Genomic DNA, 27637 nt, shown 5'->3' with positions numbered 1-27637 from the left:
CGAGTTGAAGGCATGTCCAACATATCCACAGAGCCCCCATGGCAATGACTGGGAAACTTACCTTTTCCAGGCATATAAAGACATCTCTGTCCAATCACCAGGTCACCACTAAGCCAACCAAGCAGGGCATTTAGTAGCCACACATAACAGAGGATACAGACTTTACAGAAGTAGTTCAGAAAAGTCACTAAACAAACAAATGACAGCAGGATTAATAGCACCAAACAACAACAACAATACCTTGAAAGAAGGGAGAGTCTGAATTTCAGCGTTGCCATGTTCTATTAGTTAAAGTGTCCAGTTTTCAACAAAAAACTTATGAGACGTGCAAAGAAACAGGAAAGTATGGGACACACAGAGAGAAGTTCAGACACTGGACTTACTAGAAAAAGACTTCAAATCAGCTATTGTAAATATGTTCAAACAACTAAGGGAAACCGTGTGAAAAGAATTAAAGAGAAGTATGAGAATGATGTCTCAACAAATAGAGAAATCATCACAGAATATAAATTAGTGTTTTTAAAACACCCAAGCAGAAATTCTGAAGTGGAAATGTACAATAACTACAGCGAAAAACTCACTAGAGGGGCTCAACAGAAATGGGAACTCGAGAAAGAGAGAACATTTGAAACAATAATGGCCCAAACTCCCCAAGTTTGATTCAAATTATTAATGGACACAAATGAGAACCACAGAAACTCCAAAGAGGATGAATTCAAGAAAATCTTCACCGAGGCACATCTTAGCCAAACTGTTGAAAATCAAAGACAATGAGAGAATGTGGAAAGCAGCAAAGAAAAACAGCTCACCACATACGAGGGATCCCCAGTAAGATTAACAACTGAGTTCTTATCAGAAACCAAGGGGACCAAAAGGTAGTGAGAAGTCACAGTCAAAGGGGTTAAGGAAAACAACAAAAACAACAACAAACAGTTAACCAAGAATGTTTCATCCAGAAATACTCTCCCTCAAAAATGATGATGAAGTAAAGCTATCCCCTGATAAAGAAAAGCTGAGACAATGTATCATCAGCAGACTTCCCTTACAAAAAAATATTAAAGAGAAATCTGGAAAAGACAGTAGACAGTAACTCAAATCCTGATGAATAAGTAAGAACACCATTAAAGGTAACTAACTACAACAGCATTGATAAAAGACTGTAGGAATGTATTGTTGTTTGTAACTCTTCCCTTCTTTTACCTGATTTAAAGGACAATTGTTACATAAAGCAATCATTATAGAACTATCTAGATGGGCATCACAGGTATAAAGAAGTAATTTTATGACAATAGTAGCACAAAGGAGAAGAGACTCTTGAGCTTTATAGGGTCACAGTTTTGTATAATATTGAAATTAAGGTGGTATCAATCTGAACTAGATTCTTTTGAGTTAAAATGTGATCCGTAATCTGTGGGGCAACCACTAAGAAAACAACTCAAAAATACAATAAAGAAACAACAGGGAAATGAATAGAGTATATGAGAAAATATCTGTTTAGCAGAAAAGAAGACGTCAGTGCAGGGACAGAGGAACATTAAGACATGAGAAAGAAAATACAAAAAATGGCAGGCATAAATTCTACCCCAACAGTAATTATATTAAGTAATTACATTAAGTTCAGTGTGAATAGACTGAACAATACAAATGTATTTTAAAGCAGATATTGGCAGGATGTAACAAAAACATGATTGAACTAGATGCTGTCTGCAAGACACACACTTCAGATTCAAAGGCACAAATAGAATGTAAGAGGATGAGAAAATAAATACACTGAAAACAGCAACCGCAAGAGAGCTGGAGTAGTTTTGTCAACCCCAGAAAAAATAGAGTTTAAAACACAAAATATGACTAGAGATAAAACATGAACATTCTACAATTATAAAAGTGTGAAGAGGAAGATATATAAATTATAAATATATTTGCACTGCACAACAGAACACCAAAATACCTGAGGTAAATGCTGACAGAAATGAAAAGGGGAAGAGATAATTCAGCAATCATTGTTTGAGACTTCAGTACCTTGCTTTCAATAATGAATAGAGAAGCTAGTCAGAATACCAACAAGGATATACTAGATTTGAAAAAGCAATAAATCAAATGGACCTAACAGACATTTATAGAACACTACACCCAACAACATCAGAATATATGTTTCTCTCAAGTACACGTGAAGTGTTCTCCAGGATAGACCATACGGTGGGCTATAAAACACCTTAATAAACGTAAAAGGATAGAAATAATATAAAGTAGGGCCCCAAACCACAATGGAATGAAGTTATACATCAATAAAACATACATTAGTGGGAAATACATGAGCATAAAGAAATCAATAAACTCCTAAATAATCAAAGGTCAGAGAAGAAATCAAAAGGGAAACTAGAAAATACTTTTTGAGATATATGAAAATGAAGACTCAGCATGTCAAACTTTTGGGATGCAGTTAAGCAGTGCTTAGAAGAAAATGTATAGCTCTAAATGCTGATATTAAAAAAAATAAGAAATATCTCGGGTCAATAACCTTACCCTCCGCATTGAGACCCTGGGAAAAAGAGCAAACTAAACCTAAGCAAATCGAAGAGAAAAGTGGACACTGATTAGAGCGTAAATTAATGAAATGAAGAGTGGAAAAATAACAGAGATAAACCAAGGAAACAAAAATCTGATTCCTTGAAGAAGGCAACAAAATTGACAAACTGTAAGCTAGATTGATCAAGAGAAAAGTGAGGAGGCTCTATTTGCTGAAATCAAGAAAGAAAGAGGAGACACTGCTATCTACATTATGGAAATATAAAGGATTATAAAGAAATAATATGAACAATTGTATGCCAATAGATTTGATGGCTTAGATGAAATGGATGAATTTCTAGGTATACATATACCATGCAAACTGGCTGGAGGAGAAATACACAAGATAAATAGATCTGTGAAAATGAAACAGAATGAAATAGAAATTAAAAAACAAAACAAAACAAAACAAAAAAACTACCCAGAAAAAAAGATCAGGCTCGGATGGCTTCAATGGTTAATTCCACTAAATATGTAAATAAGAATTAATAGCAATTCTTCAATAATTCTTCCAAAAAAATAGAAGAGGAGGGAAAACTTCATAACTCATAAGCCTGGCAAGAAAATCATATATAGACTCAAAAGCAAAACTATGAGTAGGACAGAGAAAATCCCCAACAAAATATTAGCAAACCAAATCCAGCAACATACAAAAATATTTATACTCGGTGACCAAGTGGCATTTATCTCAGGCACATAAGGTTGCTTTAACAGCTACACATCAATAAATGGATTTTATCATATGAACAGATAATCGTTCAAAAAACACGTGTTCATCTCAATTTATGCAGAAGAAGCATTTGAAAAAGTTCAACAGCCTGTCATAAGAAATACACTAAAAACAAAACAACAACAACAAAAAAAACTGGGAATAGAAGAATTTTCCTCAAACTGATAAAGAGCACCTACGATAAAGAACACCCACAGGTAACATCATATTTAATGGCAGAAGACCGAATCTTTTACCCTTAATGTCTGAAACAGCACAAGGATGCCTGATGTAGCCACTACTACTCAACAATGTATTGAGGGTTGTGGCCATGGTACCCGGTTTTCAAAAAGATGGGAAATGAAAACATAAAACTGCCTCTATTAGCATACGGCATCATCTTGTAATTATAGAATCTTAAGGAATCCACTAAAAGACTTTAAAGATAATAACTGAATTTGGCAAGGTGAAGGAATACAATGTCAATAATGTCAATACATGAAAATAATTTCTGTTTCTGTAGAGTAGCAAAAAGGACATTGAATACAAAATTAAGAAAACAATTCCATTTGCAATAGCATCAGAAATAATAAAATACATGGGAATAAACCTAACAAAAAGTGCAGAACTTATACTCTGCAAAACCACGAAGCATCGTGGAAACAAACTAAAAGACTTAAAATGTTGAAAGACAAACAATAGCTGGAGACGTCAACACCCCATTTTGAGTGTTGAACAGATCATCCAGACAGAAACTCAACAAAGAAATATCGGACCTGCTCTGCACGATAGACCAAATGGACCTAATAGATATTTACAGAACATTTCCTCCAACAGCTGTAGAATACACATCATTCTCCTCAGCACGTGGATAAGTTCTCAAGGATATACCGTATGTTAGGCCACAAGACAAATCTTAAAACATTCAAAAAATTGAAATAATATCAAGTATCTTCTGTGACCAAAATGGAATAAAACTTGAAACCAATAACAAGGGAAATTTTGGGAACTATACAAAAATGTGCAATTTAAAGAATGTGTTCCCGAATGAGCAGTGGGTCAATGAAAAAATTAAGAAGGAAACTGAAAAATGTCTTAAAACAAATGATAGTGGAAACACAAACTACCAAAACCTATGGGTTGCAGCAAAAGCGATACTAACAGGGAAGCTTACAGTTATAAGCGCCTATATCAAAAAAGTAGAAAAACTTCACGTAAACAACCTAACAATGCATCTTAAGAAACCAGAAAACAAAGAGCAAACCAATCTCAAAATTAATAGAAGAAAAGAAATAATAAAGATCAGAGCAGAAATACATAAAATCTAAACGAAGAAAACAATGCAAAAGATCAATGAAATGAAAAGTTGGTTTTTTCAAAAGAGAAACCAAATGGACCCACTTTTAGCCAGAATGAATGAGAAATAAAAGAAAAGAACCAAATAAATAAAATCAGGGATGATAAGGGAGACATCACAACTGATAGTGCAGAAATTCAAAGGATCATTAGAGGCTACTGTGAGCAACTATATGCCTGTAGATTTGAAAACCTTGAAGAAATGGATAAATTCATACACACATACAACCTGCAAAGATGGAACCATGAGGAAATTTAAAACCTGAACAGAACAATAACAAGTAACGAGATGGAAGCCGTAATTAAAAAGTCTCCCAGCGAAGTAAAGCCTGGTACCCAATGGCTTCACTGCTGAATTGCGCCAAACATTTAAAGAAGAACAAATACCAATCCTACTCAAAGTACTTCAAAAGGTAGAGGAGGAGGGAATACTTCTGAACTCATTCGATGAGTGTTTTCCTGATACCAAAACCAGACAAAGACACACACACACACACACACACACACACGCGCGCGTGCGCGCGCACGCAGAAAACTATAGGCCAATATCCCTGATGAACATTGATGCAAAAATCCTCAACAAAATACTCAGTCACAAACCGAATTCACCAACACATTAAAAAGATAATTCATCACGACCAAATGGGATTTATCCCAGAGATGGAAGGATGATTCGACATATGCAAATCAGTCAATGTGATATATCAACAGAATGAGGGACAAAAACATATGATAATTTCAATAGATGCTGAGAAAGCATTTGATAAAATTCAACATCCCTTCATTATAAAAACTCTGAAGAAACTGAGTATAGAAGGAACAAACCTCAGCATAATAAAAGTCATATATGACACACCCACAGCTAGTATCATACTGAATGGGCAAAAACTGAAAGCCTTTCCTCTAAGATCTGGAACATGACAAGGATGCCCACTTTCACCACTGTTATTCCACATAGTACAGGAAGTTCTAGCTAGAGCAATCAGACAAGAGAAAGAAATAAAGGGTGTCAAAATTACAGAGGAAAAAGCCAAATTATCCTTGTTTGCATATGACATAATCTTATGTTTGGAAAAACCTAAAGACCCCACCAAAAAACTACTAGCACTGACAAACGAATTCAGTAAAGTCCCAGGATACAAAATCAACATACGAAAATCACTACCAACTGTGAACAATCTGGAAAAGAAATCAATAAAGTAATCCCATTTACAATAGCTATCAATAAAATAAAATACCTAGGAATTAACAAAGGAAGTGAAAATCTCTACAAGGAACGCTGTAAAACACTGATGAAAGAAATAGAAGCGGATTGCAAAAATATGAAAAGCTATTCCATGTTCATTGATTGGAAGAATTATTATTGTTAAAATATTCATACTATCCAAAACAATCTACAGATTGCCAAAAGAAGAGCAAAAGCTATCCTGAGCAAAAAGAACAAAACTGGAGGAATCATATTACCTGGCTTCAAATTATACTACAGAGCTATAGTAACCAAAAAGGCACAGTACTGGCATAGAAACAGACACATACATCAATGGAACAGAATGGAGAACCCAGAAACAAATCCACACACCTACAGTGAACTCATTTTCCACAAAGGTGCCAAAAACATACACTAGAGAAAAGAGTCTCTTCAATAAATGGTGCTGGGAAAACTGGATATTCACATGCAGAAGCATGAAACTGGACCTCTATCTTTCAACTTATACAAAAATCAAATTAAAATGGATTACAGACTTAAATCTAAGACTTCAAACTATGAAACTACTAAAAGAAAACATTAGGAGAAACTCTCCAGTATATTGCACTGGGCAAAGATTTCTTGAGTAATACACCCCCCCCACACACAGGCAACCAAAGCAAGAAAAAAAAAAAAATAGACCAACGGGATCACATCAAGTTGAAAAGCTTCTGCCGCAGCAAAGGAAACCGTCAACATTGAAAACAAAATAGAGAATAGAAAACCATGGGGACAAAATCAATGAAACTAGGAGTCTCAAGTGGAATCCTTTGTTCATCAACAAAGTGAAGAGGCAAACCCACAGAATGGGAGAAAATATTTGCAAACTACCTGTCTGACAAGAGATTGATAACCACAATACATAAGGAGCTCAAACAACTCTATAGGGAAAAAAATGTAATAATCCGATTAAAAAATAGGCAAGGGATCTGAATAGACACGTCTCAAAAGAAGACACACAAATGGCAAACAGATATATGGAAAGGTAGTCAACATCACTGATCATCAGAGAAATGCAAACCGAAACTACAATGGGATAGGATAAACAGGACTTTCATTAAAATTAAAAACTTTTTGCTGCAATTAATAATACCATCAAGAATGTGAAAAAAGAAGCCCCAGAATGGGAGAAAGTATTTGCAAATCATGTAACTTGTAAGTGACTTGTACCCAGATTATAGAAATTAGTTTTAGAAACTAATAATAAAACATATAACCTCATTGAGATGTGTTATCACAAAAGATGTGAACAGCCATTTCTCCCCCCAAAAAATACAGGCAGAAGTAAAACGATACCACATGGAAACTAGGATTGACCAAGAGGAATGAATGAAACCTATGGCTATATATAAAAGATAGCTTTTTTCCTCATTTTAAAAAAATATATAAATGACAACTGACAGTTTATAACTAAATTGAAAGCGGAATGATGTTTATAACATACATATGTTATAGCATATGTAGAAATAAAATGCGTAACAATAGCACTGCAAAAAAAAAAGAGGAGAAAAATAAGGTATACCCCAGTGAGATTCAAACATTGTATGTGAAATGCTATAGTATTACTTGAAGATAGAGTGTGATAAGTTGAGCAACCATTTAAATAAATTGAAATAGATACAGCTAATAAGACAGTAGTGAAGACAAATGGAATCCTAAAACGCCCAACCAAAATGTGATGAGATGAAAAAAAACGGATGAGAGGAGTAAAGAACAAATGGGAAAATAGAAAACAAACATCAAGTACATAGATTTAAACAAAATATATTGATGTCCATTACATTTATTTTTAATTTTAATTTTAATTTTATTTATTTATTTATTATTTTATTTTGAGATGGAGTCTCGCTCTGTTGCCAGGCTGGAGTGCAGTGGCGCAATCTCAGCTTACTGCAACCTCTGCCTCCTGGGTTCAAGCCATTCTCCTGCCTCAGCCTCCCGAGTAGCTGGGACTGCAGGCGCCCACGCCCGGCTAATTTTTTGTATTTTAGTAGAGACGGGGTTTCACCATGCTGGCCAGGATGGTCTCAATCACCTCACCTCATGATCCACCCGCCTCGGCCTCCCAAAGTGCTGGAATTACAGGCCGTGAGCCACGGCGCCTGGCCTAAATTTACTTTTTATCTCCAGGAACTAGGAAAAGAAGAACAAACTAACTCCAAAGTTAGCAGAAAGAATGAAATAATAAAAATTAGAGCAGAAATAAACAAAATAGGGAATAGAAGACCACAGGAAAATAATCAATGAAAATAAGAGTTGGTTTTTTGAAAAGATAAACAAAATTAACAAACCTTTAGCCAGACTAAATAAGAAGAAAAGAGAGAAGAATCAGGGAAATAAAATCAGAAATGAAAGAAGAGACTTTACAATTGATGCCAGAAATATAAAAAGAACCATAAGAGACAACTGTGAACAATTACGCAGCAATAAATGGGTCAGCCCAGAAGTGGATAAATTCACAGATGCATGCAACCAACCAAGCCTGCATCATTAAAAAAACAGAAAATCTGTACAGACCAATAAGGAGTAAGGAGATTGGATCAGTAATCAAAAACCTCCCATTAAAGAAAAGCTAAGGACCAGATGGCTTCCCTGGTGAATTCTACCAAGCATTTAAAGAAAATTAACCCCAAACCTTCTCAAACGCTTTCCAAAGCTTGAAGAAGAGAGAATGCTCTCAAGTTCGTTCTATGAGGCCAGGTCACCCTGATACCAAAGCCTGATGAAAACTCTTCAAGAAAAGGAAGCAGGAGGACAGTATCTCTGATGAACATAGATGCAGAAATTCTCAACAAAATACGAGCAAACCAAACTCAGGAGCACATTAAACGGATCGTTCACCATGACTAAGCAGGATTTATTTCTGGGAAGCAAGCAAGGGTGGTTCAACACGTGCAAATTAATTAATGTGATGCACCACATTAAAAGGAAAATTACAATTGAGGCAGTAACTAATAGCCTACTGACCAACAAAAGCCCAGGACCAGACGGATTCACAGCCAAATTCTACCAGAGGTACAAAGAGGAGCTGGTACCATTCCTTCTGAAAGTATTTCCAACAATAGAAAAAGAGGGACTCCTCCCTAACTCATTTTATGAGGCCAGCATCATCCTGATTTCAAAACTTGGAAGAGACACAACAAATAAAGAAAATTTCAGGCCAATATCCCTGATGAACATCCACACAAAAGCTCTCAATAAAATACTGCCAAACCGAATCCCGCAGCACATCAAAAAGCTCATCCACCACAATCAAGTCGGCTTCATCCCTGGGATGCAAGGCTACTTCAACATATGCAAATCAGTAAACGTAATCCATCACATAGACAGAACCAATGACAAAAACCACATGATTATCTCAATAGTCGCAGAAAAGACCTCCAATAAAATTCAACACCCCTTCATGCTGAAAACTCTCGATAAACTAGGTATTGATGGAACATGTCTCAAAACAATAAGAGCTATTTATGACAAACATGGAAACATTCCCTTTGAAAACCGGCACAAGACAAGGATGCCCTCTCTCACCACTCCTATTCAACATAGAATTGGAAGTTCTGGCCGGGACAATCAGGCAAGAGAAAGAAATAAAGGGTACTCAAATAAGAAGAGACTAACTCAAATTGACAGTATATTTAGAAAACTCCATCGTCTCAGCCCAAAATCTCCTTCAGCTGGTAAGCAACTTCAGCAAAGTCTCAGGATACAAAAATCTATGTGCAAAAATCACAAGCATTCCTATACACCAATAATAGACAAGCAGAGAGCCAAATCATGAGTGAACTCCCGTTCACAATTGCTACAAAGAAAATAAAATACCTAGGAATACAATTCACAAGGGATGTGAAGGACCTCTTCAAGGAGAACTACAAACCACTGCTCAAGGAAATAAGAGAGGACACAAATGGAAGAACATTCCATGCTCATGGATAGGAAGAATCAATATCGTGAAAATGGCCATACTGCCCAAAGTAATTTATAGATCCCATGCTATTCCCATCAAGACCATTGACTTTCTTCACAGAACTAGAAGAAAAACTACTTTAAGTTTCATATGGAATCAAAGAAGACCCCATATAGCGAAGACAATCCTAAGCAAGAAGAACAAAACTGGGGGCATCATGCTACCTGACTTCAAACCATACTACAAGGCTACAGTAACCAAAACAGCATGGTACTGGTACCAAAACAGACATATAGACCAATGGAACAGAATAGAGACCGCAGAAATAACACCACACATCTACAACCATCTGATCTTCGAAAAACCTGACAAAAACAAGGGGAAAGGATCTCCTATTAAATAAATGGTGCTGGGAAAACTGGCTAGCCATACGCAGAAAACAGAAACTGGATCCCTTCCTCAGACCTTATACAAAAATTAACTCAAGACGGATTAAAGACTTAAATGTAAAACCCAAAACCATAAAAACCCTAGAAGAAAACCTAGGCAATACTATTCAGGACATAGGAATGGGCAAAGACTTCATGACGAAAACGCCAAAAGCAATTGCAACAAAAACCAAAATTGACAAATGGAATCTAATTAAACTAAAGAGCTTCTGCACAGCAAAAGAAATGATCATCAGAATGAACAGGCAACCTACAGAACGGGAGAAAATCATTGCAATCTACCCATCCGACAAAGGGCTAATATCCAGAATTTACAGGGCACTTAAACAAATTTACAAGAAAAAAAACAAACAATCCCATCAAAAAGTGGACAAAGGATATGAACAGACACTTCTCAAAAGAAGACATTTACACGGCCAACAAACATATGAAAAAAAGCTCAACATCACTCATCATCAGAGAAATGCAAATCAAAACCACAATGAGATACCAACTTATGCCAGTCAGAATGGCGATTATTAGAAATGTCAAGAAACGATAGATGCTGGCGAGGCTGTGGAGAAATGGGAACGCTTTTACACTGTTGGTGGGAACGTAAATTAGTTCAACCATCGTGGAAGACAGTGTGGTGATTCCTCAAGGATCTAGAACCAGCAATACCATTTGACCGAGCAATCCCATTATTGGATATATACCCAAAGGAATATAAATCATTCTACTATAAAGATACATGCACACGTATGTTTATTGCAGGCACTATTTACAATAGCAAAGACTTGGAACCAACTCAAGTGTCCATCAATGATGAACTGGATAAAGAAAATGTGGTACATATACACCATAGAATACTATGTAGCCATAGAAAGGAGTGGGATCATGTCCTTTGCAGGGACATGGATGAAGCTGGAAACCATCATTCTCAGCAAGCTAACACAGGAACAGAAAACCAAACACCGCACGTTCTCACTCAGAAGTGGAAGTTGAACAATGAGAACACATGGACACAGAGAGGGGAAGGACACACACCAGGACCTGTTGGGGGGTAGGGATGAGGGGAGGCAACTTAGAGGATGGGTCAATAGGTGCAGCAAACCACCATGGCACACGTATACTTATGTAACAAACCCGCACGTTCTGCACATGTATCCCGTTAATTTTTTTAGAAGAAATAAAGAAAAATACAAATTAAAGAAAAGAAGAAAGAAAATAAGACATTTAAACGCTGAGGAAAATTTTTTAAGCACACTCTTCTAATTAATTGGTAATCATCCCTAAAGACCTTGTTAAGGTTAAAAGAATGGTTATGTGGAGACTTTTTTAAACCGAATTTGTAAATCATAAAGAAAACTTCAGTCTTCAATAGATTTACTGGTTAGCAGTATCATACATTTAAAGAAAACATAGTAGCAGTCCCAAAAGAACACTTTTAGAAAATACAGGAGGGAACACTTTCCAGTTCATTTTATGATGGCAGCATTACTTTTATTTAAAAAATAAATAGAAAAAAGATACCAGAAGAAAAAAAAAGTACTACAAACCAGTGTTCCTAATGAGCATAGATACAAAACTCCTTGATAAAATTTTAGCAACTTGAATCCAATAATACATGAAAAAAAATAATCTATTACCAAGCACAGTGTGTCCTGGGAATATAAGGTCATTTTACCATTAAAAATCCGTGAATATATTTCACCATATTAATGGAATAAAAGAAAAAGCATTTATTATCCAGATATATAACAGAAAAGTAATTTGATAACATAAAACACCCATTCATGACCAAAAAACCCAAACCACTTGATAAGTACATAAAGCAACGTCCTCAACCTAATAAAGTACTCCTACAAAAAACCTGCAGCTGGCACCATGTCTAATGGTGAAATACTGAATGCTTCTCCCATAAGATTAAAAATAAGGCAGACTCTTACTATGTGTATACAATTATCCTTGAGGTCCCAGCTAGTGCAATGAGCCAAGGAAAATAAATAAAAGGCATACAGATTGAATAGGAAGGAATAAAAAAAACCTTTCCATTTACAAATAGCATGATAGTCTATATACAAAATACTAAGGAATGCGGGGATAAACATCTCCTAGACCTAACAAGTCACATAACAAAGTTACAAGACAGAAACTCAACATACAAAAACCCACTGTATTTCAACATACTGGGAACAAGTAATTGGAGATGACCCTATTTAAAATGTCATTTATAATTACAGCAAAACAAATGAGGCATCTATTGAGAATTTTAATGTAATATGTGAAAGACCTGTATGCAGACCACTATAAAATACTGGCGAGAGAAAGTGAAGACCTAAATAAACAGAGATATATAATGTTCATTGATCAGAAGACTCAGGTTAAGATGTCAATTCTCAAGTAGTTGATCTATAGGCTCACCATAATCATAATTAAAGTGAAGAACTGTTTCTCAAAAGTTATATATCAATGCAAACGACATAGAAGATCCAAAGCCATTTGGAAAAGAACAAACATGAAGGACTTACATCACCAAAGTCTCTGACTTAATATAAAGACATGGTAATCATGACAGCCTGGTATGACCTTAAGAATTCACATAGGGATCATTGGATGAAGTAGAAGAAGGGCTAGAAATAGACTTACATATATATAGTAAGTTGATTTCTAATAAAGGCTCAAAGATAGTTAAATTAGCTGACAATTAACTAATAGTGCTGGAAAAAGTAGATCTCTTTACGGAAGACCCAAACAACTTCAATATCTCACCATTCATCCCGACATTATTCACACTTCATGCAGGCATTAATTCAAAATAAATCCTAGAGCTAAGTGTAAATTGCAAAATATTAAAACCTACAAACAACAGAAGAGAAAATCTCTGTTGTGAGGCTTGGCAACAATATCTTAGGTAGGACACATGAAGCATGAATCACACTGGAAAAATGATCAATGGACTGCTATCAAAATTCTATTAAAAATATACACTTTGGGTTCTCAAAAACCAGGGTTCAGTGTCTCTGTGAGGCACAGCTTTTCAGGTTCCTGGACTGGAACCTCGTGACTGACTTTGACTTCTATTAAACCCTAGAACAGAAAACCAGGCCTACATATTTTCAGTTGCAAAAACTCACGGTATTGTCTTGGGTTTCTACTTGTGATGCTCTCCCTTTTCTCTATTTCTTGGCCAATTTCTTTTGTCCCTCCTTTCAGGCACGCCTCCTCTGGGAACTCTTCACTGACTCCGTTCCAATTCCCAAGGCTGAGTGACTGCCCGCCTCCTCAGTCCTCCCATAGCCCCATAAACGTCCCTCCACCACTCTCTGTTACATTCATGCCTCTCTCGGTTTCTCCCTCACAGAAGAGCTTGAAGCAGAGCCTCATTCAGGGCACGGCCCATGATAGGCTCACAGAGATCAATTCTGTAGCCTCAGGATTATGTAAGAGATGCCTTCCTAAACAGCACTATTATTTCAAAAGCCAAATAAAGGCTCTGAGGCCACCTACTTCCACTTTCCCTTCAGGGTACTGTTTGCAGGGAGCTCCTGTGAAGTCAGCGGTGCAGACCCCACAGACCTGGTTAGTAAACAGGGGGCATAACTTGGCAGCATTGCTTGTAACCCAAATGTCAGAGCCTGATTTTGACATAGCAAGACTAGGCAACAAGGAGCTTTCACCTCTGCTCTTCTACTTTCTTTTGTTTGTTTGTTTGATTTGTCAGTTTGTTTTTGAGACAGAGTCTCCTTCTGTCTCCCAGGCTGGAGTGCAGTGGAGTGGTGCCATCACAGCTCATTGCAGCCTCCGCCTCCCAGGCTCAAGCAATCCTCCCTGCTCAGCCTCCTGAGTAGGTGGGGCTACAGGTGTGTGCCACCATGCCAGGCTACTTTTGAAATTTTCTGTGGGGGTGGGGTCTCCCTATGCTGCCCAGGCTGGTCGGCTGTTCTACTTTCAACTCACCCCAGCCCAGGCCCTTCACCTCTCCCTCTCTCTCACATTTTCCAAGCCCTCCAGGCCCTAAACCACCTGATACTGACTGTTACACAGACGTGGAGTCTCACATAAACCTCTGGAAAGAAAACTGCTGTTGATTTGGACTCTGGATACCATTACCCAGCTCACTCTCCTTGCTGTGACGATTCATTTGGACTCATACACCTGCCCAGGGCATCCATGTACATAATCCTGTGAATCAAAGGCAGGAGAGCACCCACATGGACACTCGGGTCTGTGGCATCCCCACCAAATGATGACTCACCACCAGCTTGAAGACCTCTGCTTTTTCTGCTCGGCAAGGAGAAACGTGGCTCGAGCCTGCTGAGAGGGCCAGGAAGAAGAAGCAAAGGAAAGAAAGATTGGAAGAGTGGGAGTACGAGATACAGAAACAAACGGAATGTGACATACCAGAAATGTATCCGCTGCTGGAGCACGAGACTGTAGGGGGGAGGGACGATGGGGCAGGGGCAGAGGGGCTGAATGGGGCGTGGAGGCGGCAGGCCCTCGGCCTCTTTGCACCCGGCAGAGTGACGAGCTTCGCCGGTGTCTTCATTGAAGTCCTGTTGGTCCCTACCGGCATATCGCACACTCCTGGAAGCATGATCTTCACTCCCTTCCTTCCACCTGCTGACCTGGTGAGTCTGGCTTCCCTCCATTGTCCTGGAATGTCCCCTAGGAGGCTGGGCTTTGGTCTGTGCAGGTCACTGCTGCATCCCCAACCCACGGAAGAGGGCCGGAGATGCACACAACAGTTGCGTAAGGGAAGCCAGGGATGGGAGGGATCATCAGGATCCAGCTATTGAGTCTGTCTTTCAGAATGTGAAAGGGCCGCAAAAAGACCCTGAGGAATGGGTGGCTGTGTCTGACACCGCGGAGGACCCATCCAGTGGCACAGGCTTGCCCAGGGAACCTGCTCTTCTGCGAGGGTCTCGGAGGAGCCGGTTCCCGAGGGCCCTGGCATGTTTCACCAAGTGCTTCAGGCGAGAGCTCCTTCGGAGCCAGCCTCTGCCTCTCTCACTGCTCACCACCAAGCCCATCCGCCTCCCCTTCCTGTTCCACCAAGAGAACCTCAGTCCAAGTCAGAAATCCCCAGGGCTCCCGAGGGTCCACTTGTCACTCTGCTCTCCTCCCTAGGGGAGGACACCGGGCACTCGGAATCTGAGACCACCGGAGCCACAGACACAGGCGTGAACGGTGACCGAGCCCCCTCTGCTGCTCCATGCCCCTGCTCGCCCCAGTGTCCCGGTCACCGGGCCTGAAATAAATGCTGGCACGCTTGACTGTTTTTGCTTTGTGGCATTTGATGTAACTTTCAACACGTTGGCTGAACTGGGGGTGGTCAGCTTTGGCGGTGGTGGGGTTGTGAAGGGAGAGAGCTAGCATCTTCCTTAGCCCTGTTAGGCTGTCCCCCCTCCTCCTCGAGGCAGCGCTGCTTGTTACTAGGTCCTGGTGGCAATGGGCTGTAGCCAATCAACGGTGAGTCTTCCACGGCTCACAGCTCTGACCCTGGCGGGGCACTTACGTGCAGGAATGAGGACGGAATAACATCTCTTTTACCCCCAGCAATGCACACATTCTTCATATCTGAGGAAAACTGGGCGGTGTTTACATGCAGAGGCGAGAGGGTCATGTGGAGGAAGAATCTGTGGATCTCAGAAAAGGTGTTAACCCCTATACTGACAAAGAGCTCCCAAGCCCCCCTACCCCACCACAAGACAGAGACCCCTTCCAACAGACGGCCTTGTCTCCAACTATGCATTGTTCCTTTCCATAACATGAGGACTTGATTTTTTTTTCTTTTGCCTTCCTAAGGTGACCTTGATATGTGTTGCAACACAGTATCAGCAGGAGAATTCTGAAAGGGGGGCAGTTGGAGCATAATTGTCCCTGTTAACTAACAACCATGGAGGAGGCCCTGTTAGAAACTGCAGCACCAGGAGTCACCAAAGTAAATGGACAAGGATATTGGATGTGCTTTTTAGCATCAAGAAGCCTAACTAGGACACAGGAACACCAAAATTCTCTCTCCCCCTCCCCTGTCTCATGTAGTCCCCTGTGCAAAGCCAGGAGAGAAAAAAAAAAAAATGCTTTCTTAGGGCCTGCTGGGTGAATTACTCACCCTCTGGTTCTTCAGAGGTCCAGGGCCTTTAAGCTCAAATGAAATCCAGATGGGGTAAGGTTCAGGTAGGCGACAGCATTTGGAAGTCCCACAGCCCTTTTCCTGTATTCCTGGGGAACAGCCACGGTGAGACCCATGGGTACTGAACAGACAGAGCTGTTAATTATGGAGTGATGGAGTTCTTTAGATCCCATGTCTCTGCAGCTTTTTCGATGGCACAGGTACCACCTATCTCCCCACAATGCCTCTGTCCTCCTGAGCTGGGCCCTAACTCAGTGGGGGAAGTTCAGCTCCATGTTGCTGCTTCTCCAAAAGGGGCTAGGACTTCACATCATGGGGTTTAGCCCTAAACCCCATGTTTAGTCCAAAAGAGGAGCAGCGTTCCAACTCCCTAGGGCTGGGGGCTTGTTGGGTGTTCGTTCCTTCATAGCTGCTGTCATAACCATGAGCTCAGTCATTGCACTGGTAAGGGAGTGTCAGGGAGAGTCTGTGCATGCATGTGCATGGGCATGCTTGTGCTTGTGTGTGTGTATTTAGGATGCGAATACTTGTTGAAACAAGAAATGATGTGGGGAAATCTGGTGGATAGGGCACAACTCGGCAGTCACACTTGAAACCCAAGTGGCAGAGATGGGATTTAAAGGTAGTCAGACTCAGCAACAAGGAGCCCTGCTCCCCAGCACCAAACTCTCTCCAGGGCTCTCCAATCTGATCCTAACATTGTCCAAGTCTGCTTTGCCCAGAACCATATGCCCACTACCCACCAGATGCTGACTGACTCCCACACACAGCACTACGCATCATCTCCTGAAAGGAACACCTCCACTGCTGATTCAACCTCTAGTTGCCATCGTCCACCTCAGGCCCTCTTGGGTTGGATGGACCATGCGGACTTCCCTGCCTTCCCCATTGTGCAGGCCAGTGGACTCTGCAGCCTCACAGCAGAAGATGCTTTCCTCTGCCAGCCCCGTATACACAGGAGATTCCACTCATGTTGAAATTTGGTCCCCAAGGTGGTGGTGCTGGGAGGTGAGGCTTAGTGCACGGTTGTTTGGGTTATGAGGGCTCCACCTTTGTCCTTGTAGGTGTCTTGGTGCTCTCCTCACAGTAGCGAGTGAGTTCTTGCTCTGGCGAGACTGGATTAGTGCTCGTAGGAATGGACAAAGTGCCCAAGATAGTAGGTTGCTATACAGCCAGGATGCCCCTCAGGTTTTCTCTCATTGCATGTGTCCACTTCCCCCTTGACCTTCCTCACCACATTATGACACAGCACACAAGCCCTCGCCTGAAGCTAGGGCCATGCCCTTCAACTTTCCAGCCTGCAGAACCATGAGCTAAATAAATATTTTTTTGTTTATAAATCACGCAGTCTCATGTATTCTGTTACAGCGACACAAAACAGATGCTCGTGCATCTCGAGAGCAGGCCCATTACCCGTTGCATAATGAACCATTTGAGCATACAGGGCAATCACATGCAGGAATGGGGAAAGACAGGTCAGCAATAGGGGAAGGCACGGGTCGTCAGCTTTACACCTTTGTTTCTGAAATATGACTGTGACCGAGTTATGAGTTCTTCTCCTTTGCTTACACCTCCCCCCAACCCGCGTTTACATCACCTCACAATCCCCGTGCCTGAGAGATGTCTCAGGTAGGTCAGTAAAGTAAAGTGGGCAGTGCCTCAGAAGAAGGTGTGGGGTCAGAAATTCCACTGCTCCAGGATCACCCAGCACTTCTGGTGAACAGAAGACCATTGGACTGTGCGAGTGAGCAAGAGATTAAGCTTGTTTTTCTGCCCCACCCGTCCTCAATCTCTCTGGTGCTATGTTCCCGTGAATCCTGGGCAGCCTTACAGAGGTAGCAACATTTGTACTTAGCTCCATGAAATGTTACACAGCCTGCTGTGTTACAGGAGCGTCACATGCTTTTGTTTTATTATTCCACCATCCGGATCAAGGTGAGTGGTGTGATCACCATTCTGAGGTCCCATCGCCAGCACAAGAGGGAGCCAAGATACAGTCCCTGGTTGATCTGAGGCAAGGACCCTTCCATTACAGCAACGCAGTCTAAGAGCCACTGTCACCAACTACAAATCTAGGGGGTCCTAATGAACTGTGAGTTACAGCCCATGCTCTTGGTGATGGGGACACTGTACTTGCAGTCCCACATGCAACAAAGCTAAAACATTCATGGAGTCAGGGTTCCCAGGTAACAGGGTGCTTGGAGACAGTTCCCACCACACAGTGCCCAATCTCCTCCCACACTTCACCCACTGGGGAATTGTTTTGACTGGTAAAATGATGGTGCGACCTAATGGGGAAAAAACTGCATCTGTCGTGCCCCTCCTCCAGTGCTCCCCATGGTCACCTGAGGTAATTCTACAGACCGCCAGAGTACTCCTGAGAACAGTCGGAAGACTGCTGCTCTCCTACAAAAGATGGAGCCTAACCGTGGGCCTTCCAGACACATACTAATGAGTGATGGGACCTCACATTGGTCATATCAAATCACATTCATCTGTTTTATTTCCTGTAGGGGGAAAGCTGCATCTCGCTGGAACCCCCAGAGTGGTGCCCTCAGCGTCACAGGGTGGGCAGCTCAACCTTTAAGCCATCCCAAGGGGGAGCACACGCTCCAAGGCCACTCTCATAAAAGGCTGACCCATCCTCACTGCACTGATTACAAAGAGAGACTTGGCTTTCCTGGGACTCCAGCATGAGGAAGTGTAATGAGATCATGCCAGTGAGGGTCAACGTGGGCTTTGCTTGTTTCTGTGACCCTGCCAGTCAATTTTATTCATTCACTGGCCATCTTTAGACACCCCTAGTCTCAATCACAGAAAATAGATGGGCATAGGGAGAAATTGTGCCCAAAGAAAATGCACTCACTCACTCGTGGGTTTTAAAGTTTGTGGGGAAAATTAGTGGAAGAGGGTTTGGAGGGAAGTGGCACTATTTGAGAGATGCTTTTCATAGGATAGATAGAATGGTGCTGTGTTAGGTTGGAGGTGGGCCTGGGGCAAGGTCCAGAGAGGGGCCAAGGATGACACCCAGGTTTCTGGCTTGAGTGACTTGTGGCCCTGGGGTACCATTGACCAAGATAGGGATCACAGGCGGAGGAGGAGAATTCAGTGAAAGGCTGAAGAAATCGGGTCTAGTCTTCGGTTCTGCCAAGTTTCATATAGCTGATGGGTTGCTGAGAAGCTACGTTGAACATACTTGGCAATTACACAGGAAATAACCAGAATTCTACCCCATTCAGGAAATTTATACACATCCTGTTCTTGTTTCGGCTTGGTTTGGAGTTTTTTTACATACACGATAACACATGTATGTTTTGGTGTATGGTGTAAAGGTGAGGCTCAAAACTGGTGGTGCTCAACCATGTTGGGTAATATTTGCAGGCTGTCCCAGGCCCTAATTGGCCACTTAAGGGCGGACAAGACCTGTATTGCAGAGACATCATAAACCACTGGCACACACCATGGAGCATGGGTTAGGAGGCTTTGGCCTTGGTTTACTTATTCATCAGTGTCCTCTGGGGATTGTGAGGGGAGGGTGAACAGCCTCCTCCCAGAGGTAGGAGCTAGACTTGTCTTATTTACTTGCTGTGAAAACTAGATGGGATAAAACGTGTGGGGGCGTGCCAGGCAAAACCTGGTCCCCAGTAACAGTGACTATCCATATCTACCGAGAGGACAGGAGCTACGGATTCTTTGGGTGGCATTTGTAACTCCACTGGGAATAGTATCATCAGCGGGCATTTAATGATTAGTAGTAATATTGATGACCATTTGTCTCATAATACACAGCTCTGGTATGTTTTCTGCAATTGCCTGCATGAGTAATCTGTTGGACTTGCATCATGTTCCCCATGTTCTTGTTTTTTGTTGTTGTTGTTGTTGTTGTTGCGGGTACATAGCAGGTGTATCTCACTTTCTAATATCTTCCAGGGCTGTTGGGAGCTTTCTCATTACTCCTCACAGCAGTCCTGGGTGGTTGAGAAGGACCGATGCTATTACTCTTTGTGGGGGCGGGAAGGAAAGCGTCTCACAGAGGGGTTGTGAAGATTACTTGGGATGCCCCCTCCACAGAGCAGCTGGTGTTGTACCAGGCCTAGAGGCAACATCCATCAGGTTCCTTGAGATCAGGCCCTTTGGGATAAGCGTTGGATGCCATTTGTCCCCAGATCATCATCCAGCAGCAGTCATTTACATGCAAATCATGATGATACTAGCAATAGCTGCTAAGCCTGAGAGGTTGCATTGATAAGAGCTATGGGCTGCTGAAATGATTGCTGGAGGTATGTCTCACCCCCTTTCCTTTTATCCCAGCTGGGGTCAAAGAACCCACCTTTCTGACACTTGCAACGGTGGCTCAGAACTGTTATCTGGTTATTAGAGAAGTGGCCAGGAGAGAGCCAGTTGCTTAGACAAAGTCACAGTCAGTGGTGGGTCTTGTCCTGGCCCCCAGATCTCCCAACCCTCACTACAGCGTCCTGTCCAGCAGGCCCATTATTATGCCCCTTCTTCTGCCATTCCTTGTCTTGTGGGCTTTGAAGTAGGCACACGCCTCTGAGGACAAAAGAGGGCTTGTTCTGCTACATGCTGTGTTCCCTCTGTGTCTAGGAGGAGGCCAGTATGAATGGGGCTTGAATGTTGGCCTATAGCCTGCCATGGGCCCGCGTCACTGCATAGCTTTCCAGTTAGGCACACATAGGTTGGGATCTTGGATTAGAATCTAGGGACAAATCCCTGCACTTTTTCTTAGCCTCGCTTTCTGCATTTGAACACTGGGGTAAATAGGAGGAGTGACGTCAGCAAGAAGGCTGAACAGATGATCCCACAGTACCACTCTTCTCACAAAAGTACAACTACAAATTAATCAAAGACGAGAATACCACCCTGATTTCATTAGAACTTGGGGGAGAAGCAAGGAAACTTCCTGGGATGACAAAACTGAGAAAAACCACAACCAGTAAGAGGAACAACAGTCACGTTAGACTGTGCCACCTCCTCCCCCAAACCAGCATAATGCTACCCACAGAGAATTTCTCTAGATCCACAATTTCTGAGGTGGAAGGAGGGAATTGGAAGTGGACATGTGACCTCCCCACCAGTCTGGGAATCTTCATGGGAAGTCCCCTCCAGCCCTATCCCATGGGTACCCTTCAGAGTTCCAGAAGAGAGCTGAAACACCTGGGGTAAATTGGGAACAGAAAGTGGGTGCACTGATCACAGCAACTCTCACGTGGATCTTGGCAGCTGCTCTGTGCCACGATCAGTGGGCATGCCAATGCTGAGGAGACTGGCCAGAACCATAGCACTGCTGGGGGCGCAACACACAGGAAGGCCCAAATCCCTGGCCAGATTTCCCACTAAGCCCGTGTGATCACGTGGAGCCTTCCCTTGACCTGGAAAGAACTAAAAGGTTGGCAATAATGGGCCAGTGTTCGCTTAAGTCTTCCCCAGACCAAGAAACAGTGGCAGGGCAGCAATATAGTTCCAGTGGAGCATTTAAGTTCTGGTGCTCACAGTAAGTCTTTTCCAGACTGAAAGCAACAGCTGGCCAGGGATGAAGTTCCAATATTAAGTAGTAAAGTTTTAACACCACCAAGGAGCAGCTGCAAAACCTGGAAGAGGTGAGCATCTCCTTAAACACACAGACATCAACATAAAGAGACAAGGATTGTGAAAACTCACAAAATATGACACGCCAAAAGAAACCAACCAAACTCCAGTAACAGACCCAGAAAAACTGAAGATCTATGGAATGTCTGACAGACAATTCAGAATAATCCTAAAGAAGTTTGGGGAATTACATGACAATATGGATAACAAACTAAATAAAATTTGAATAACACTCCAGGAACAAAACAAAAAAAATTGACAAAGAAATAAAAACAAACAAACAAACAAAAAAACCCAGAAGTCCTAAAATAGAGAATACAGTGACTGAACTGAAAACCTCATTAGAAAGGTTTAACAGCAGAGTTGACCAGAGGAAAGAATCTGTAAGCTCCAAGACAGCACATATATAGAGGAGGAAAAAGACAAAAGCATTTTAAAAGAGGGAAGAAGGACTTTAAGAATTATAAGACATCATCAAGAAAATTAGGCTCTGCATAACAGAAATTACTGAAGAAGACAAAAAAAAATACAAGGTCTAGAAAGCATATTTAGAAAAATAATGGCTGAAATTTCCCAAATCTGGAGAAAGATCACAGCATTCAGGCACAGGAAGCTCAGAGGTGACAAATAAAATTCAACCCAAAGACAAATTCCCCAAGGCACACCATATTCAAATTATTTAAACAAATCAAAGGCAAAGAAAAATGCTCAAAGCATCAAGAGGAAAACAACAAAAACAACATATCACACTCAATGGATCACCAATACAGCTTTCAGTGGATTTCTCACCAGAGACCCTGCAGGCCAGGAAAGGGGGGAATGATACATTCAACATGATGAAGGGGAAAAAAACTGTCAGTCAAGAATACCATATTCAGCAAAGCTATCCTTCCAACAAAAAAAGAAAGAAAAAGACTTCCTGAAACAAAAAGAAAAGAAAGAAAAGAAAAAAGGTGAGAAAAATCATGAACACAACACCTGTCTTACAAGAAATGCTAACGGGGTTTCTTCAGTCTGAAAGAAAAGAACACTAACATGTAAGAAAAAAATATCCAAAGGTATAAAACTCACAGGTAATAGTAAGAAAGCAGACAAATTTACAATGCTATAATATTGTCATCGTGGGTTGCCAAATATATCTTAAGTGTGAAACCTAAAAGACAAAACTGTTCAAAACAGTAATAGCTACAACAATTGGTTAAGAGATAAGAATACAAAAAGATGTAACTTAAAACATCAAAAAGTCAAAGTGTGGAGGGAGGGGTGAGTTAAAGTGTAGAGTTTGTTTTTGTTCATTTTTCCTGTGATTAAAGTTAAACTGCTATCTGTTTAAAATAACCCGTTGTAATTATAAGACATATTCTGTACATCTCATCATGGTAACCACGAAGCAAAAACCTATAATAGGGACACTAAAATATAAATAGGAAGGAATCAAAATTTACTACTAGAGAAAAATACATAACAGCAAAAGACGACAGTAAGAGCGAAACAAAGGAAGAACCGATCAACCAAAAAAAAAAAAAAAAAAACCAGAAAACAGGTAACAAAGTGGTAGTGTTAAACTTTTACCTGTCAGTGATAAACTTGAATGTAAATGGACTAAGTTCTCCAATTAAAAGACATAGAGTGTCAGAAGCTAAGGCAACTGTCTACTAAAATGGGTTGGCCTTTTATTTTTCCACCCTAGAGACCACTAAATGTTTTTAAACTAACATAAAACAACTGTGATAAAGAGTGAAATGAAGGATTCAGGCAATGCCTCATCATCTTATCTTTCCCAGATAATAAAATAAAACCTCCTAAGTAAACCATCTCCCTGTTTATATTTTTGTGTCTTCCATTAGTCTATACTTCATTTAGCAACCAGAATAAATACTTGTAAAAGAAAAAAAAAAAAAAAAAAAGACATAGAGTGGCTAAAAACACAAGCCCCAACTAAATACTGTCTAAAAGAAACTCACTTCGCCGACAAAGACACACACAGACTGAAAGCAAAGGGTTGGAGACAGACATTCCATGCAAATGGAACCCGAAACAGAGTGGGAGTACCTCTATTTAGATCAGATAAAATAGACTTTATGTCAAGAACCATAAAAAGAAAAAGACAAAGAAGGCCATTATATGATGTTAAACAGGTCAATAAAGCAAAAGGATATAACAATTGTAAATATATGTGTGTGTATATATATACATATGTTTTTGTAACAATTGTATATATAGTAATATATATTACAAAATATATGTATTTTAACAACTGTAATATATATTGTAATATATATTTGTTAAATACATATATTTTAACCATTGTAAATATACATATTTTGTAAATATATATATAGTAAATATATATATATTTATAAGTGTTATATATATATGCACCCAACACCAGGGCATCCAAATATGTAAAGCAAATATTAAAAGACCTGAAAGGAGAGATTGACCATAATACAATAATAGTGAGGGACTTTGATACCCCACTTTCAGCAGTGGACAGATCATCCAAACAGAAAATTAACCAAACAGAAAATTAATGTCGGCGTTAAACTGCACTCTAGACCCCATGGACCTAACAGATATGTACAGATCATTCCATCCAAAAGCCACAGAATACATATTTTTTCTCAACAGCACATGAAACATTCCTCAGAATAGACCATATGTTAGTTCACAAAGCAAGTCTTAACAAACTTTTAAAAATCAAAATCACATTGAGTACTTTCTGACCACAGTGAAATAATCAATAACAGAGGGAATATTGGAAACTGGGCAAAGTCGTGGAAATGAAACAACATGCTCCTGAACAATGGATGGGTCAATGAAGGAATTAAAAAGGAAAAAGGAAATTTAAAGATTCCTTGAGACAAATGAAAATGGAAACACAACATACCAAATCCTATGGGACACAGCAAATGCAGTTCTAAGAGGAAAGTTTATAGCAATAAATGCCTGTGTAACAGAAGTGGAAATATCTCAAATAAACAACCTAATGTTACGCCCCAAGGAACTAGAAAAAGAACAAAAAAACCCAAAGTTAGCAGAAGAAAAGAAATAACAAAGATCAGGGCAGAAATAAACAAAGTAGAGATTTTTTAAAAACAACTTAAAAATCAAAAAACAAAGAGTTAGCTTTTTAAAAGATAAAGAAGTTGACAAATCTTTAGCTAGACTAACTAAGGAAAACAGAGAGAAGACTCAAATAAAAACAGAGATAAAAAAAGGAAACATTACAACTGGCACAACAGCAGTGGAGATGATGATAAGAGACTATCATGAACAACCATCTGCCAAGAAATTCAAAATCTAGAAGAAACAGATAAGTTCCTGAAGACATACAAGCTACCAAGATTGCATCACAAAGAAATAGAAAACCTGAACAGAAACAATAAGGAATAATGACATTGAAGCAGGAGTAAACACTCTCCCATCAAAGAAAAGTCCAGGACCTGATGGATTTGCTGGTGAATTCTACCAAACACGTAAAGAACTGGTACCAATTCTTCTCAAAGGCTTAAAAACAAACAAACAAACAAACAAATAAATGAAGAGGAGGGAATACTTTCAAACACATTTTACGAGGCCAGCATTACCGTAATTCCAAAGCCAGACGAGGACATGACAAAACAAGAAAGCTAAAGACCAATATCCCTAATAAGCATGGATGCGAAAACCCTCAACCAAACACTAGCAACACATTAAAAACATCATCCATCACGATCAAGTGGGATTCATCCCAGGGATGCAAGGTTGGTTCAATATATGTGCAATGTAATAAAAGGGATGCCTCACATCAACAGAACAAAGGACAAAATCCATATGCTCATTTCAATAGATGCTGAGAAGCATTCAAAAAATGTCAACATCCCTCCATGATAGAAACTCCCAGCAAAGTGGGCAAAGAGGTAAAAAACATACCTCAACAAAATAAAGGCCACATATGATAAACCCAAAGCTAATATCATACGGAATAGGAAAAAGTTGGAAGCTTTTTCTCTAAGATTTGTAACAAGAAAAGAATGCTCACTTTCACTGCTTAAATTCAACTTAGTATTGGAAGTTCTAGCCGGAGCAATTAGGCAAGAGAAAGAAATAAAGAGTGCCTGTATTAGTCTGTTCTCACGCTGCTGATAAAGACATACCCGAGAGTGGGTAATTTATTTTTTAAAAAGAGGCTTAATGGACTCACAGTTGCACGTGGCTAGGGAGTCCTCACAATCATGATGGAAGGCAAAAGGCACATCTTACACGTCGGCAGGCAAGAGAGAAAATGAGAGCCAAACGAACGGGGAAACACCTTATAAAACCAACAGATCTCGTGAGACTTATTCACTACCACGAGAACAGTATGGGGGAAACCGCCCCCAAGATTTTATTATCTCCCACCAGGTCCCTCCCACAACACGTGGCAATTATGGGGCCAACAATCCAAGATGAGATTTGGGTGGGGACACAGCCAAGCCATAACAGCATCCAACCTGAAAGGAGGAAGTCAAATTGTCCCTGTTTACAGATGACGTGGTCTTATATAGAGAAAACCCTAAAGACTGCACCAAGTAACTATTAGAACTAATAACTGAATTTGGTAAAGTTGCAGAATATAAAATCAGCATACAGGAATCACTAGCATGTCTGTTTGCCAATATAGCAAGCTATCTGAAAAAGAAATCAAGAAAGTACTTCCACTTACAATAGCCACAAAAAAAATAAAAAATAAAATCCTAGCAATAAACTTAAGCAAGGAGATGAAAGATCTCTACAGTGAAAACTGTAGAACACTGATAAAAGAAATCGAAGAGGACAAAAATAAATGGAAAGAGATCCCACATTCATGGACGAATTAATATTGTTACAATGTCCATATTAACCAAAGTGATCTCCATGTTCGACATTTGACATCCCTGTCAAAATACCAATGACAGTCTGGATAGAAAAAAAAAATCCTATATTTGTATGGAGCCACAAGAGATGCTGATAGCCAAACCAGTCACAAGCAGGAAGAACAAAGCTGGAGACAACACACTACCTGACCTCGAAATATACAAAAGCAACCAATACAACAGGGCACTGACATAAAATCAGATACATAGACCAATAAAACATTGTAGGGAACCCAGATATAAATCCAAGCATTAAGAGCAAACTGATTTTCTACAAAGGAGCCAAGAACATACATGGAGGATAGGACAGTCTCCCCAATAAATGGTGCTGGACAAACTGTTATGTTCACAATCGGAAGAATGAAACCAGACCCCTATCTCTCACCATATACAAAAGTCAAATAAAAATGACTTAAAGACTGCAATGTCAGACCTGAAACTGTGAAACTTCTAGAAGAAAACATAGGGGAAACGTTTCACGAAATTGAACTGGGCAACGATTTTTTTTTTCAGTAAGGCCTCGAAAGCATAGGCAACAAAAGCACAAATAGACCAATAGGATTATATCAGACTATAAAGCATCTGCACAGCAAAAGAAACAATCAGTAGAGTAAAGAGACGGCTTACAGAATGAGAGAAATAGTATTTTCAAACTATGCATCTGACAAGGGGTTAATATCCAGAATATATAAGGAGCCCAAACAATAGCAAAATTCATAATAATTCAATTAAAAGTTGGGAAAAATGCCTGAATAGACTTTTCTCAAAAGAAGATGTGCAAATGGCCAACGGATATATGAAAACAGTCA

General features: G+C 40.2%; 2 protein-coding genes across 3 annotated transcripts in view; one reads left to right on the top strand and one right to left on the bottom strand.

Moving 5' to 3' along the window:
* Positions 1 to 27637, bottom strand: part of DMRTC1B (DMRT like family C1B) — a 71761-nt gene that overhangs the window by 25613 nt on the left and 18511 nt on the right. The window lies entirely within an intron of this gene.
* On the top strand, positions 14331 to 15338 carry LOC112131009 (uncharacterized). Its single transcript, XM_054544768.1, has 2 exons — positions 14331 to 14839; positions 15021 to 15338. The coding sequence occupies exons 1-2, from the start codon at positions 14618 to 14620 to the stop codon at positions 15336 to 15338; spliced, it is 540 nt and encodes a 179-aa protein (XP_054400743.1). The 5' UTR covers positions 14331 to 14617.

This window comes from Pongo abelii, chromosome X, assembly GCF_028885655.2.
Source record: "Pongo abelii isolate AG06213 chromosome X, NHGRI_mPonAbe1-v2.0_pri, whole genome shotgun sequence".
NCBI classification, from domain to species: domain Eukaryota; kingdom Metazoa; phylum Chordata; class Mammalia; order Primates; family Hominidae; genus Pongo; species Pongo abelii.
The sequence above is the reverse complement of the archived record's forward strand: the minus strand, read 5'-3'. Positions and strand labels throughout refer to the sequence as shown.

Bases quoted from the DNA above. Each gene is read 5' to 3' on its own strand.
- LOC112131009 (XM_054544768.1), top strand. From the start codon at position 14,618: ATGTATCCGCTGCTGGAGCACGAGACTGTAGGGGGGAGGGACGATGGG. The intron at 14,840-15,020 runs GTGAGTCTGGCT...TCTGTCTTTCAG, and splicing joins TCCTTCCACCTGCTGACCTG to AATGTGAAAGGGCCGCAAAA.